At 39.8% G+C, this 12,236-nt stretch overlaps 2 protein-coding genes across 5 annotated transcripts; both read left to right on the top strand.

Annotated features, from left to right (window-relative positions):
- The first annotated feature begins 826 nt into the window (after nucleotides 1-826).
- LOC144703401 (uncharacterized) lies at nucleotides 827-4,559 on the top strand. Its single transcript, XM_078575584.1, has 11 exons — nucleotides 827-1,092; nucleotides 1,315-1,438; nucleotides 1,553-1,735; nucleotides 1,844-2,596; nucleotides 2,726-2,896; nucleotides 2,991-3,119; nucleotides 3,585-3,768; nucleotides 3,898-3,956; nucleotides 4,041-4,083; nucleotides 4,177-4,335; nucleotides 4,404-4,559. The coding sequence occupies exons 1-11, from the start codon at nucleotides 1,044-1,046 to the stop codon at nucleotides 4,557-4,559; spliced, it is 2,010 nt and encodes a 669-aa protein (XP_078431710.1). The 5' UTR covers nucleotides 827-1,043.
- Nucleotides 4,560-4,611: 52 nt separating this feature from the next.
- LOC144703280 (protein SEEDLING PLASTID DEVELOPMENT 1-like) lies at nucleotides 4,612-10,522 on the top strand. 4 transcript variants are annotated; one of them, XR_013581514.1, is made up of 11 exons: nucleotides 4,615-6,128; nucleotides 6,195-6,409; nucleotides 6,529-6,679; nucleotides 7,047-7,238; nucleotides 7,365-7,527; nucleotides 7,644-7,870; nucleotides 8,110-8,286; nucleotides 8,352-8,477; nucleotides 8,553-8,827; nucleotides 9,358-9,451; nucleotides 10,347-10,521. XR_013581514.1 is itself a non-coding variant. In XM_078575419.1 (10 exons), the coding sequence occupies exons 1-9, from the start codon at nucleotides 5,697-5,699 to the stop codon at nucleotides 8,817-8,819; spliced, it is 1,950 nt and encodes a 649-aa protein (XP_078431545.1). In that variant the 5' UTR covers nucleotides 4,614-5,696; the 3' UTR covers nucleotides 8,820-8,827; nucleotides 10,347-10,522. The 4 variants fall into 4 exon arrangements, 3 of the variants coding, with proteins under 3 accessions (XP_078431546.1, XP_078431545.1, XP_078431544.1); XM_078575419.1 differs by lacking the exon at nucleotides 9,358-9,451 and having other exon boundaries at nucleotides 4,614-6,128; nucleotides 10,347-10,522; XM_078575418.1 differs by lacking the exon at nucleotides 10,347-10,521 and having other exon boundaries at nucleotides 9,358-9,565.
- The last annotated feature ends 1,714 nt before the right edge of the window (nucleotides 10,523-12,236 follow it).

The raw sequence follows: 12,236 nt of genomic DNA, 5'->3' as shown, positions 1-12,236 counted from the left end.
TTCAAATAAAAGAAAGCAAACCAAAATCTTGATTTAGTAAGGAGCCCATGACCAAAATGGTAGCTTGATTTAGTAACATTGACCTGTAACTCTTTCCATCGACTTTTTATATCTAATTATAAATTTCAGTTTTCAACTTTGTATTTGACAAATTTATAGGACTGAAATTATAGGTATTAGTGAACCAAATCGGTCATTGATTGCCTCCTATAAATTCTGAGAAATAATATATGTTTCCTAAACAATTAAAAATTTTCTTAAAATCTTAAAAAATATATAAAAACGTTTCCGAGTTGGCACTGAGATGGGCCACAAATTCAGATATTTTCCCGCCTTATTCAGTTTAAACTTCGGGGCCCAACCTGAGCTTCTCGACAAATTCAAAACCAGAACGGGGGACAGACGCCGCCGTTGAAGGAGCTCAGCAATCCGCGCACGCACTGCACGCGAGTTATTGTCTCTTCCTTGTGTAAAAGCTATGTCAATTGCATTTCCAGAGTACTTTATTCGTTAATTTCTTGCGATTTTTCCAATTCAATCGTTCAAGTCATGAGGAAATTGACGAGGATTGCGAATCCAGAGCGTTCGGTTGAGTGACGCTTTTTCATCGTTTGATTGAGGTTTTGGTTAGAACGAGCTGATATTCATGCGATGCAAACTATCAGTTCTGCAGGCAGGGTTTAATGTGCATCTATCGCAATACTTATATACCACAGAATTTCTTACTCAGGATTTTCGATGTGATTGATGTTCTAGCTTCGGTCCGCGGATAACATTGACCGTTGACTGGGCGAGGTTTAGTGCTTGAAACGGTATGCAGTGATATTTGAGTTAGCGGACAATTATTTATCATGAAGTTATGGTGGATGCAATGATTCGCATTGTAGAGACGAGCTCTATAATTAGGATTTACATTAATCTGTATCGAGTTCTTTTTTTTAACTATGACGAGCTTCTTGCGAGCCTTGGTCGTAAATGAATTTGAAACCTTAATATTTCTCTTCAGGGTCCTGTAAAGCACGAGTTAAGATCGCTGCACAGAAATGGAGAAAATACAAAAAGACGCGGCCGCACCTGATACTCAGAAGAAAAGTATCCTACATGCCACCCATTATCTGAACGCAATCGTGTACCGCATGATGAAAATGTCATTTGTTAGCGTTTAAGTTGGTTAAACGTTGAAATTTATTCGGAAGTGTAGCGCAAAAGATCAAGTTGAACCCAATAACAATTCTTCGATTTTTCAGTATATAGGTGAACAGTGTCATAATTTCTGATGAATATGACAATTTCCTTAACTCATTAGTGCAACAGAGGATGATGAAATGAAGGATATTCTTGAATTGGGGGAAACTGTGTCTGATCACACAGACAAGATGCCTTTCCGAACAAGAGCAGATCCTAGTGAAAAGATGAAATTTTTTGACTTCGGAAAGATGTAAGATTTGTACAGTTTTTGCCCCATGGATCAATAGATACGCATTTCTTATTTTTATTGATCAACTTGCCAGCCTCTGAAGAACTGAAATTGTGGTTTTATCATCCTTGTTAGTGATGACTTTGAGTTTGATGCTGAATTTGGGAAAGTACCTTCGTTCAAGTTAGATATGCCTGATATAGATTTCTCAAGCCCAAAGAGAAGATCGACAAACTCTAGAGAACAAGCTGCAGGGGAAGCTCTTTTGGGAAAGCCGGAGAACGGAAGTGGTTTTTCATTCTCATTTGATTTTAACGAGTACGTAAAAAGTTGACTTAAAGCCCTGTCACTCTCATTATTTATTATATTTTTGTGTCAAAAATTGTCTTGCATACTCTTTGCTAACACAATTTTGATGCATCTCAGATTGAATTCGTTTGATATCGACACAAATATGACGGAAGAAGAGGACAAGCGCAAGAAAAAACACGACAACAAAGGCTTTGATCTTTCTCGGAGTGGACTCAGTGACATTTCGAAGATGAAAATTACCGATAAAGGGAATTCAGAGGATCTTGTGAGGATCAAGGTTGAAGCCCACAAAAGAGTTGACAGAGACAACTCATCTGCTTCAGAACTAGAGCAGAGTGGAAGGGTTAAAGAGTTTCCTACTGGTCTGTCGAAACCAAAAGCTAATGGAAGAAATCCGCCGGAAAGGACGCTGAAGCTTGGCTCGCATATGTTAAATGATGGGAATCCAGTCAAGGAGACCCGGTGGGCATCCCGAAATCTTTTACAGCTTCCAGAAAGTACAAAAACAAGAACAGAAACGATGAGCCAATCCATCGCCATAGCTGACGAGCTAATAAATAAGAAAGCTAGCGCCGAGTCTGCATCCTTCAGTTCTATGTCTGGTGTAGAACAAACCGATAAATTGATTCCAGTAGAAGAGAACACCGGGTCAAAGGACATAAACCCGACTATGGCGAATGAGCGAGAGCGCTCTACTGCCTTGTCCACAGAGAATCTTCCAGGGGACGCAATTGGGCCAAGAAGAAAAATTCTGAATTTTATTCCGAACGAAGCGTCGAAAATGCATAAAACCGTTGAAAAAAGATCAGGACCTATTAACCAAGATCAACTGCGCTCCGGTCTGAAACTCCACTTATCTGTTAATAGGTACGTGAAATCAAGTTTTCCGTTATTGAAATTGGTTGACGATTCCTTGATTTGGCGTAATATTTGTACTGTATAGTAAGGAATTTCTACATTCTGGTACCCATTTGTTTTTTTTTCGAACTCTTTCAGGGATAGTCCCAAAGAAATGGAAGACAAGGGAACCAATGGGCATATGCTTTTGTCCAGAAATAGTGAAGTCTCAGGATCAAGCTTAAATACATTGACAACTCCAAAACATCTCCATTGTATCAGTAACGTGAAAAGGGAAGCTTCAAGTCCGCGTTATAATAGCTTCAAAGGGTAAATTTCTGAAATGGGTATCATGATTTTTCTTGGTTTTTCATAATCTTGCCTACTATCGATTATGATTTTCGGACCGTGGCGCGTTTCTCAGTGATCGCACCGTGGATGTCACCCAAGGTGGAAGTCCAACCCCCGGTCGCAACAGATTCTTTGACCGGTCTCTAAAAAAGGAGTCGCTCTCTGCAGTAAGCCACAGAAATGACGATGACTGTGCCTCTAGGTACTAACTCTCAATCTCTATCATTTATTTATTTGAATTAATAGTTTTTAATCACAGGAATATTCATATTTTATTAGGAGGGTTAAAAAATGAAGCGTATAAAAGGAATATCAACATTATTCTCAAAAATCAATGAAGTAACGGATTAAACTAGAAACATGTGCGGGAAACATTGAACGGAGCCGCGCTGGATAAATAGATATAAGACCAGTCATAGTGAAGAAGTTCTTTATCCTGGATCAATTAGACAGCGTCAGAGTAGTTCTCACCATTGTGCGGACGTATTATATAAACTAGCTCCACAATTGATTGTCAGGACCTCAGCCTTGAAATCTCTGTCAGCCCGGGAGCCAGAATACCTCAATTAATCAGCATAAATTGGAGAAAAAATGAAATTTTAATAAAATGTAGATCTGTTTATAAAAAGTTTGATAATACTAGACGCCTGACGTTTAGCAATCGCAGAGTGACAAAATCAGTGCTGGCTCAATCGAGTGCTGTGGCGATTGAGACAAGGCCAGAATCCAATTCGAAAGGAGATGTGGCGGCGGCGTTGAAAGCGCCCCCTCTCCTGTCTCTCTCCCACAACTTTGAGAGACGTGTGGGGCTTCAGTCACCCCTCCCATACCTGAAGCGGAAATCGATCGAGGTCAGGCCAATCTCACTTCAGTCAGATTTATTTGAAATCGCGTCGTGAATATTTTCTGCGTGCATGTTTTAATTTACTTATTAAAAACACATTTGGGGGTTTTGACTTGGCCAATTTTGGGTCTCACAGGTAGATCCTGCAAGTTCAATGGCCCCCAAGCGAAGTCTGCCGTCCCCAAGCGAATCAAGGTTTTCTCCATTTATATTTCCTCACCAAAATTGGTGAACCACGTCTCTCATTTTTCTCAATTCTCATGCTCAAATGATTTACAGGAAGTTTGCAGCGGTCTCCCCAACAAACGATCTCGGTCTGTCGGTACGCCCTGAGACATTAACTTCTTCCGTCTTTCATGCAATAAAATTTAATGGAAAATAAAACCCACTTCCATCTAAAATTCTAATTTTTCAGGAGTTCTTGAAGGACGAGAAGCCCGAAACTTCCACAGACTATCTGGATCTGAATAATTTGCTCGACAAGAGCAGCGCTAATGACATCGAAATCTCAACTCTAGAAGAGAACGATGGGATCATCGAGAAAGCCGAAGCATGCGCCAAAGAGCTTGAAAACGTAAGCCCCGACTTCTATCATTCCCATCGAATTGAATCCTGAAAAACTTCGGCTACGGGGGGATACAGATTTGCAGCATGCTGAGGAAGAAACACGAGGAAGCGAAGGATCTTCTCGTCCGTGCCATTGTCACCAACAACTCCCTCTTGATGCTTGATCATCCACTCTACCATGAGAAGATATCCTTCGACTCGCATTTTCTTATTTCATTGCATATCCTTTAATCAATATCTCATTGTAAAGGTTTTCCTTTGACGGGTAGCAACATCAACTCGCTGCAGAGACTGGCAGCAGCCGCCCAAGCAAGAGACGGCGGGGACTGATCACGTCGCTGTGAGATATCTCTTTCCTTTTGTCATGATGGGCTTTCGTGAACCGTCGCTTGAGGTTTTCCTTTTCTGTTCCGAACCAATGGTCGGGCCCGCTGGGCCTGGTCCGTGTTTCGTGGGCTCTTTGGTTTTGAGGAAATAAAATGCCGACACCGGCCGGGTTTTCGTTTTGTCCGACTCGCGCCAGTCGTGTTCCCCGCCCTTCCTCTTTTCGTTATTAATTTCGTAGTTGCCTCTCAAGTTTTTCGCTTTCGAAGAAGTCCTTCCCCCCTCCAAATTCCTTCCCTCCATGGCCGAGCACTACAAATATCAAGGCCACTCGCTCACCTTTTCCCAATACCAGCTCTCAGAACCTATCCAACCCCGCCATGGAACTCCTCTCCAGTCCCGTTTTCCTTGGCAAGGAGAATCTGCTCCCTCCAAAGCAATCTCCTTGTTCCCTTCTAGCTCCTTGTCCGACGAAGATGAAGAACAAGAGGGATAGATTAAGAGTCCCGTTGGAAGACATTACACACCTCTTCATCCTTGATTCCCTCATCAGCCTCGATGACCAGCTATTCATTTTCGGCGAATGGCTTGGCGGACCCATCTTGCATCTCGGCTGTCGCCAAAAGAGGATCGGGAGATTCCCCCCTACTTCCGATCCCACGCTTAGAAGCGCGGCGTCTCTCAGGAAGGGATTCAGATAGCGGCCCCATCTTTCTTGAAGATTCTGTTCTTCCCCACGCAATTCCTTTTCGACGGTGTTTGTCGTGGTAAACGATCGAATCATCGAGAAATTTGTACCGAGGAATCGCCCAAACTGGCGAAGATTGAAACGTAAATGAAATCTTACATTTTTCTTCTCTTGCGAGTTGTGACAGCATCATATCTGTTTCATTCGCCGGCATTCCAAAATCTTATCAACCGTTCGATCTTGATCCGACGGCTCATAGCTAATTAGAATACGATAATCTCCTACCCCTCAATCTTCTATATGGTGGAAGAAAAACACGAGGGGAGAGGAGCAGCAGAACCCAGAAAATTTTCCTCATGCTCCGCTTCTCCCTCCCTCCTACACCATGTGCAGCCACCTCGCAACAGTGCCTACCTCTTAATCTCATCGTACCTCATAGTTTTTTGAAGTTACGTCGCAGTTCTCTTCTCCCACAGTGTACTATTTCCGCTCCTCCGCATTGCCCTCTCCAATTATACCGGTGCGCCTTTGTTAAGGCGAGCCAGGACTCTGTCTCAACCCATGTCAACGAGGTCGAAGAAGGGGAGTTCAACGATGAGCTGCAAAAGCTGTTGGTACTGCTCCCGGACGGGATGCGCGAAAGATTGGATGTTCATCTGGAGCTCAACCAGCTCGTCGAGATAGTCATGGACCTTGGCCGGAGACCCCTCGCTCGGTTTCCTTCAGGCGACTTCGTCCTCTCTGATAACCCCATCACTCTGAAAGACATCAATCATGCCACTTCCCTGGTACGTTTAAGATGGTTTATGAAGCCGAAAGCTAGGAAGGATGAAATTATAAATATTTTCTTGCAGGTGGGGGAATTCACAGATGATAACAGAGCTGGTATCAGCCGGACGTTGCACCGGATCAGTGCCATTAGAAACAGAAAAGGTATGATCGTTGGTCTTACTTGTCGGGTCGGACGGGCAATATCTGGAAGCGCCAATCTCCTACGAGATTTGGTAGAGGCTGGTGCTTCCTTGCTGCTCATTGGGCCCCCTGGCGTGGGCAAAACAACCATCATCAGGTATGTAAGTTGATATTTAAGTGTGTGATTCTAACTTTGGCTCTGGTGAAGGTTTATTATTTTGGTGATTCTTATGAATCATCAATGCAGAATTCTCATTTCTTTTCCACGTTGGCCAGAGAGGTGGCTAGGATTCTTGCTGATGATTTGAAAAAGCGGGTCATGATTGTTGACACGTCTAACGAGATTGGAGGTGATGGCGATGTTCCCCACTCTGGAATAGGGACTGCCCGAAGAATGCAAGTACCAAACCCAGATATGCAACATAAGGTATCTTTACCTTCAGATATCTGCTGACTGTATGACTAGTACATGACATCAATAAACGGTCTTTGTCATTCAACCTTGTTCATCCTTAAATTTTATAACAGCAAAATTCATTTTTCAATATATGTGTATGTCTGAAGACGTAGTGTTAAGTTTAATCACCATCCGCATATTTCTTATTTTTTATATTTTAAAAAAAATGTTTCGTCTGTATAAGAAAAATAATAAGTCAGCATAAATAATACTTTTTAAAAAGACGTCTAGTACTAAGCCTGTTTATTTATTATTATTCAAAAAAAAAAGTTTGATACTTTTAGCAAATCTCTTTATTTCGTCTTCGTCTAACAGGCTGATTTGTATTTGAACTTAGGTATTGATCGAGGCGGTAGAGAATCACATGCCACAAATCATTGTGATTGATGAGATCGGAACTCAACTTGAAGCTGCTGCCGCAAGTACAATTGCTCAACGTGGTATACAGCTCGTTGCAACTGCGCATGGTGTGACTATCGAGAATCTAATGATGAATCCTTCTTTGGAAATGCTAGTTGGAGGAATACAGGTAGGAAAAATAACTTCAAATTCAGATTTTTGTATATTATGCTAACGTACAATCGACTGAACTTGTCCTTTATCAAATTAAAATGGAGCCGAATCTGATTAATGCTCTCTACTGTGTGTTGTCCAGAGTGTAACTCTTGGTGATGAGGAAGCTAGCCGAAGAGGTGGCCAGAAGACTGTCCTGGAAAGAAAAGGGCCTGCGACATTCACTTGTGGGGTAGAAATTGTATCCAAAAGTGAAATGAGAATTCATCACAGCTTGGAAGCAACAGTTGACGCTCTGCTCTCAGGTTTTTGAATTCAGAACTTGTTATTGTTGCATTTATTAGTTGCCATCGGTGTGAAACCTACTATTTGATTTCCGTTTATACTTCAAAAAAAAATTATTTTATTTCGGTGATTGCAGGCAAGCCGGCTTCATTTGAAACTCGTAGCCTGAATTCAGCATCTTCAGTGGAAGAAACACCAATGCCTCTTGGCAAATTCTCGGACTATGCCAATATTCAGAAAAATGCCGAAGATATTATTGAAAGTTTGATGGAGACAGAGAAAGAAACCGATGACTATTCATTTGATGTGCTGGATGAGGAATCCATAGTACCAAGGGTTCCCATTTGCCTCTTCGCATATGGGGTATGAATTTGATTTTATGCCACTACCGCATTATTTTTACTGGATTACCTCCATTCGAACACTTCTCATTACCAATCAAACAAAGGGGCACATTATGTTATTCTCTATTGTGCGTTTCCTGCTAAGTCAGCCTCATTGCCAATTTGGGAAAATTCTTGGCTCTTGTCTAATATGCTGAAAGTTAGCAGACATTTCATGACAAGTTGCACAATATAACCTCGAATTTTCAGGATTTGTAGATTCTAGAGATAAGCGTTGTGCAAGCAATGAAGAAGCTCAGGCTGGATCACGCCTTCCGGCTTACTGACAACATCAGCGAGGCTTACGCATTTCTAGCGCTCCACTCAAAGCTGAAGAAAAACCCACGGATTCAAGCCGCTGCAAAGTCCCAAGGAAAACCCATCCATGTACTCAAGGTTAATATCACTTTCCTTTCTTACCACTAATTCAATCTCTTAATGATCTTTTTTTTGGAGCATAGACTAGCTCCTTGACGCAGATTGCTAAGCTTCTCCGGGTCATATTGGCAGAACATGATGGTGCTGCTGAAAATCTTCAATCCCAGGAAAATAAGAGCAAGTCACTTGAAGAGCTCGACGCTCTTGAGGTGAGCCTTATGGACCCGATATAATTCAAAAAACATATTTCCTGCGTTTTTTATGTTTGAACGAAATTATCACAGGAGGCGAGGCTGGCGATAGAACAAGAGGTGATTCCGGAAGGCCGACCTGTGGATCTTCTCCCAAGGCCGGTCCATATCATTCTATCCCAGATGGTGTTTGTCCGGGAGTACCAGCTGTCGTATGAGAAGGTTGGGGATGAGCCCAATGTTCATTTGCGGATACTTCCATTTCATGCCGATATTGTCGATCCAGTCAGTAACGACACTGGCGATGATGAGGGGGGTCTTCAGAATGGTGTGCTCAGGCTTCCTCTTCTCCCGGTTTAGCCAATCAGGTGCGTTTAATTTTCTTCTATATTTGAAGCTGAGTTTTGCATATTATAAGTTCAAGCGTTGCATAACATTTCTTCATACTTACTGGACATGAAATGATGGATGTGGATGATAGGTTGTGAATTGATGTGATGGAAGTCCAAGTAGTAGTAGTAGAACTCCTTTTGAACTCGTAGCCTGAATGATTTACGTTTGAATTCTTGGAGGAATAATATTCGAATATTATATAGGACTTCTCATCTCACAGCTTTGCTGAAGCTGGCCTGTTTAGATCAACAAGCAACAAACCTCACGGTCCAATTTTTTTACAGATCCTCAAAATTAAAATTAGATTTGTGATGAGAGTTGTACTCACAGGTAAACGTGTTCTTCTTTGGTCCAAAGACCAAAATTCTATAAATTGATCAGTGCTGACTGATTGCTTCTCTGGATACCATTTGATAGTGATCAAACTTAAGTGCTGCTCAATTTCCAAACAGTTGCCAATACTTTTGTTGCACAACTTATACAAAGTTTGCTATGCATCCATTAGGTTATGTGTGGCATCGGGCTCAATAGGTGGACGGAATGGTGTGCATTCCTATTTTTGTTGTTCAGATGTCATCGGATCAGTCTTCCCCCATTCAGTGAGTGACTTTTGAAATAATTTATGTAATGTTGAGTGGCCTTTTTATCATGACATTTTCCATGTTATATCCTAATTCATCTAACGACGAGACCGCTAGATGGTGATTATTTTATATTGTTCTATCCCTACTATGTCCATTGGCATGATAACTAAATCCAAGGATATATTTTTTTTACTTTTATTTGGGTATAGGATGAAGCTTGAGATATATTTTCTGCCAAAAGAAAGAGCATCTAAATGTGTTCATTGACATATGTTGTACATTCACAAAATCATCAAATAGTGAGCTATCCATTCAATGTATTTCTACATCCCATAGTACTATACCAACTCAAATTCTAATAAACAATCTCTTTAGCTTTTTTCTCCACAGGTAGATCACTATGGTATCTTGGATAGTTTATATTTTATGTATTATTAACACTTATTTATATTATTCTGCCCAAGCTCTCACTCAGTGTAATTTGTGAAACTATTCTTCATGATAGCCATTACTCTACATTTAACCTGTCCATTTTGGGGGGCAGATATTTTTGACCATGTAAATGTTATTATATCAGTCTTCTCCATTTTTGTCTATGTTTTCCTTCCAAACTATGTGTTGAATAGGTACCAATAAGTTGAAGGCTCATTGATGATGTATATTTTGTGGCTATTAATCCAATCACACCACCATTTTTTATTTTAAGTTCATTGAAATAAATATTGATTCATTATTATTTTCATGTGATGTTTATAATGAAGTCCATGAATACTTGAAAATGACCTAGTGAGCTGAATTAAGATCATAATAAAATGATCATTAGTCATATTCAATGAATAATGTAGATAGACATTAATTTATCTAGACATAATAACATCATCTGATCCTACTTATTTGATAAATCTGGCAGATATTGTTGTTGTTATTGGGGAGACACTGAGGACAAATGGTGGATGCTCTTTAGAGAAAGGGTGAACTGAATTGACCTATACGAACCTTTGATGGTATTATACCTAAATCCAGATCAGGTTGATTTAAGCCACATTCGTATAACTGATATAATGACTAAAAATACAAAGGACATCTCATGGATGGATGACAATATTTTTACTAGAAGTATCTTACCATGAGATTCAACAAGTCTTCAACAATGGGTAGTGAGTATATTCGAGAGGGCATTCTCTAATGATTCTGTTATGCATCTGTACTAATTGAATGGTCGATTATAGTGAGAATATCGACAATATCTTGAGTCAATTAGGAGTCTTACGCGAATGAAGGATTATACATATACAATAATTGATGATGCTAAAGGTTCCTTGAGATAGTTTAAACATTATCTATCTCCTAGAGTATGAGGTATAGTTTGGAACTCTAAAAGTTGGAAAGTTAACTCATGAATTGGGTTAAATTGATTGTAAAGTAATAAATTTAAAAGGTTGGTTGATAATTTTTATTGGAACATTAAATTTATTAACTAGACTGATTCATGGGCCTTAAGGGTGACACACATAAGATTGTAGGGGTATTGGTGAATACTTTTTTACTTCAGAGATATTTGTGAAAATGTTTAAGTATAAATAGGGGAGGGCAACCCATTTTAGAGACCCATACTGGCCAGAGCTCCCCCCTTTTCTTCTTTATTATTTTTACCATTCATTTAGGAAGAGTGTCTTCATGGTGAGATCTACCAGGGCTTGAAGAAGAATGGGGGAAGAAGTGGAGATTGAAGAGCACACTAGTCACATGGATACTTCTAAAGGCGGACACGTTACACATCTATACTAACATAATGATTGATTAAGTTTTAACGATTAACCCTTCAGAACAATCTCCAAGAGAGGAAGTCAAGGGTAGGAAAAAATCCCCACAAGGTACACTTCATGTGTCGTGTTTTATAGATCAATTTGGAATCAAGCATAGCTTCCAATGCATAGGATTTTTTTTTCTAGCCTTCAATCAAAGCACATAACCCAGAAATTGGCAAAATTATAGCTTAGTTCAATTGAAAGTCTGCATAATTTGCTCGATGGGGTGCGAAAAGGTTGATTCCACATGAATAAAGGATTATGATAAGAATTGTGGTACGCGGTTTGGTTTTGATGAATCGGCAAGATATATAAGATTCATGAAATAAATACAAGGGGAATACAAAATAATTTGACCAAATAAAGTAAATCTTTACGAGGAAGACTTGAATGGAAACTAGAGATGTGAAATATACTACATATTGATCAATATCAGAAAAACCTATAATTAGTTTCTTGAGAACAAATAATGATCTGTCCAGTCTTTGTAGGAAGTGCTATAATTGCCTAACAAAAGTGATTTAATTTCTCCAAATTTGCATCATGTTATCGAACAATTAATATAGGAACCTAGTGGAAAAAGGGTTTGTCATATTTCAAGGAACAATGATCTGATGGCACAACTCGCCTAAAACTATCAGAGTAAGATGTAGTTTTTTGCGTCGCCCATTAGCCAACAAATATCGATGATCTATTTCGTGTCATTTTATAAACTGAATAATTCAAATTTTAATGTGATTCACTAATCAGAAATGTTTGTGCCACTGATCTTATTCTGACTCATGTTCTGGGTCTTATTCTATGCCAAATGTTCATTATGCATTGATTTGATGACTATCCATGCATGATTTTATTAATAACTATAATATGTTAAATAATTAGGTTGACAGTATCACATAATTTTTATGGAGATTGAAAGATACTAGGATTGAAAAAGGTGCCTGTTGTAGCATGTTGTATCAAAGACCAAGTGCGCAAATGGGCGTCAAGAA

This window comes from Wolffia australiana, chromosome 5, assembly GCF_029677425.1.
Source record: "Wolffia australiana isolate 7733 chromosome 5, ASM2967742v1".
NCBI classification, from domain to species: domain Eukaryota; kingdom Viridiplantae; phylum Streptophyta; class Magnoliopsida; order Alismatales; family Araceae; genus Wolffia; species Wolffia australiana.
This window is presented reverse-complemented; position numbering and strand designations above follow the sequence as displayed.

Bases quoted from the DNA above. Each gene is read 5' to 3' on its own strand.
- LOC144703280 (XM_078575419.1), top strand. From the start codon at position 5,697: ATGCTCCGCTTCTCCCTCCCTCCTACACCATGTGCAGCCACCTCGCAA. The intron at 6,410-6,528 runs GTATGTAAGTTG...CACGTTGGCCAG, and splicing joins GGCAAAACAACCATCATCAG to AGAGGTGGCTAGGATTCTTG. The intron at 6,680-7,046 runs GTATCTTTACCT...ATTTGAACTTAG, and splicing joins ACCCAGATATGCAACATAAG to GTATTGATCGAGGCGGTAGA.
- LOC144703401 (XM_078575584.1), top strand. From the start codon at position 1,044: ATGGAGAAAATACAAAAAGACGCGGCCGCACCTGATACTCAGAAGAAA. The intron at 2,897-2,990 runs GTAAATTTCTGA...CGCGTTTCTCAG, and splicing joins CGTTATAATAGCTTCAAAGG to TGATCGCACCGTGGATGTCA. The intron at 4,336-4,403 runs GTAAGCCCCGAC...GGGGGGATACAG, and splicing joins GCGCCAAAGAGCTTGAAAAC to ATTTGCAGCATGCTGAGGAA.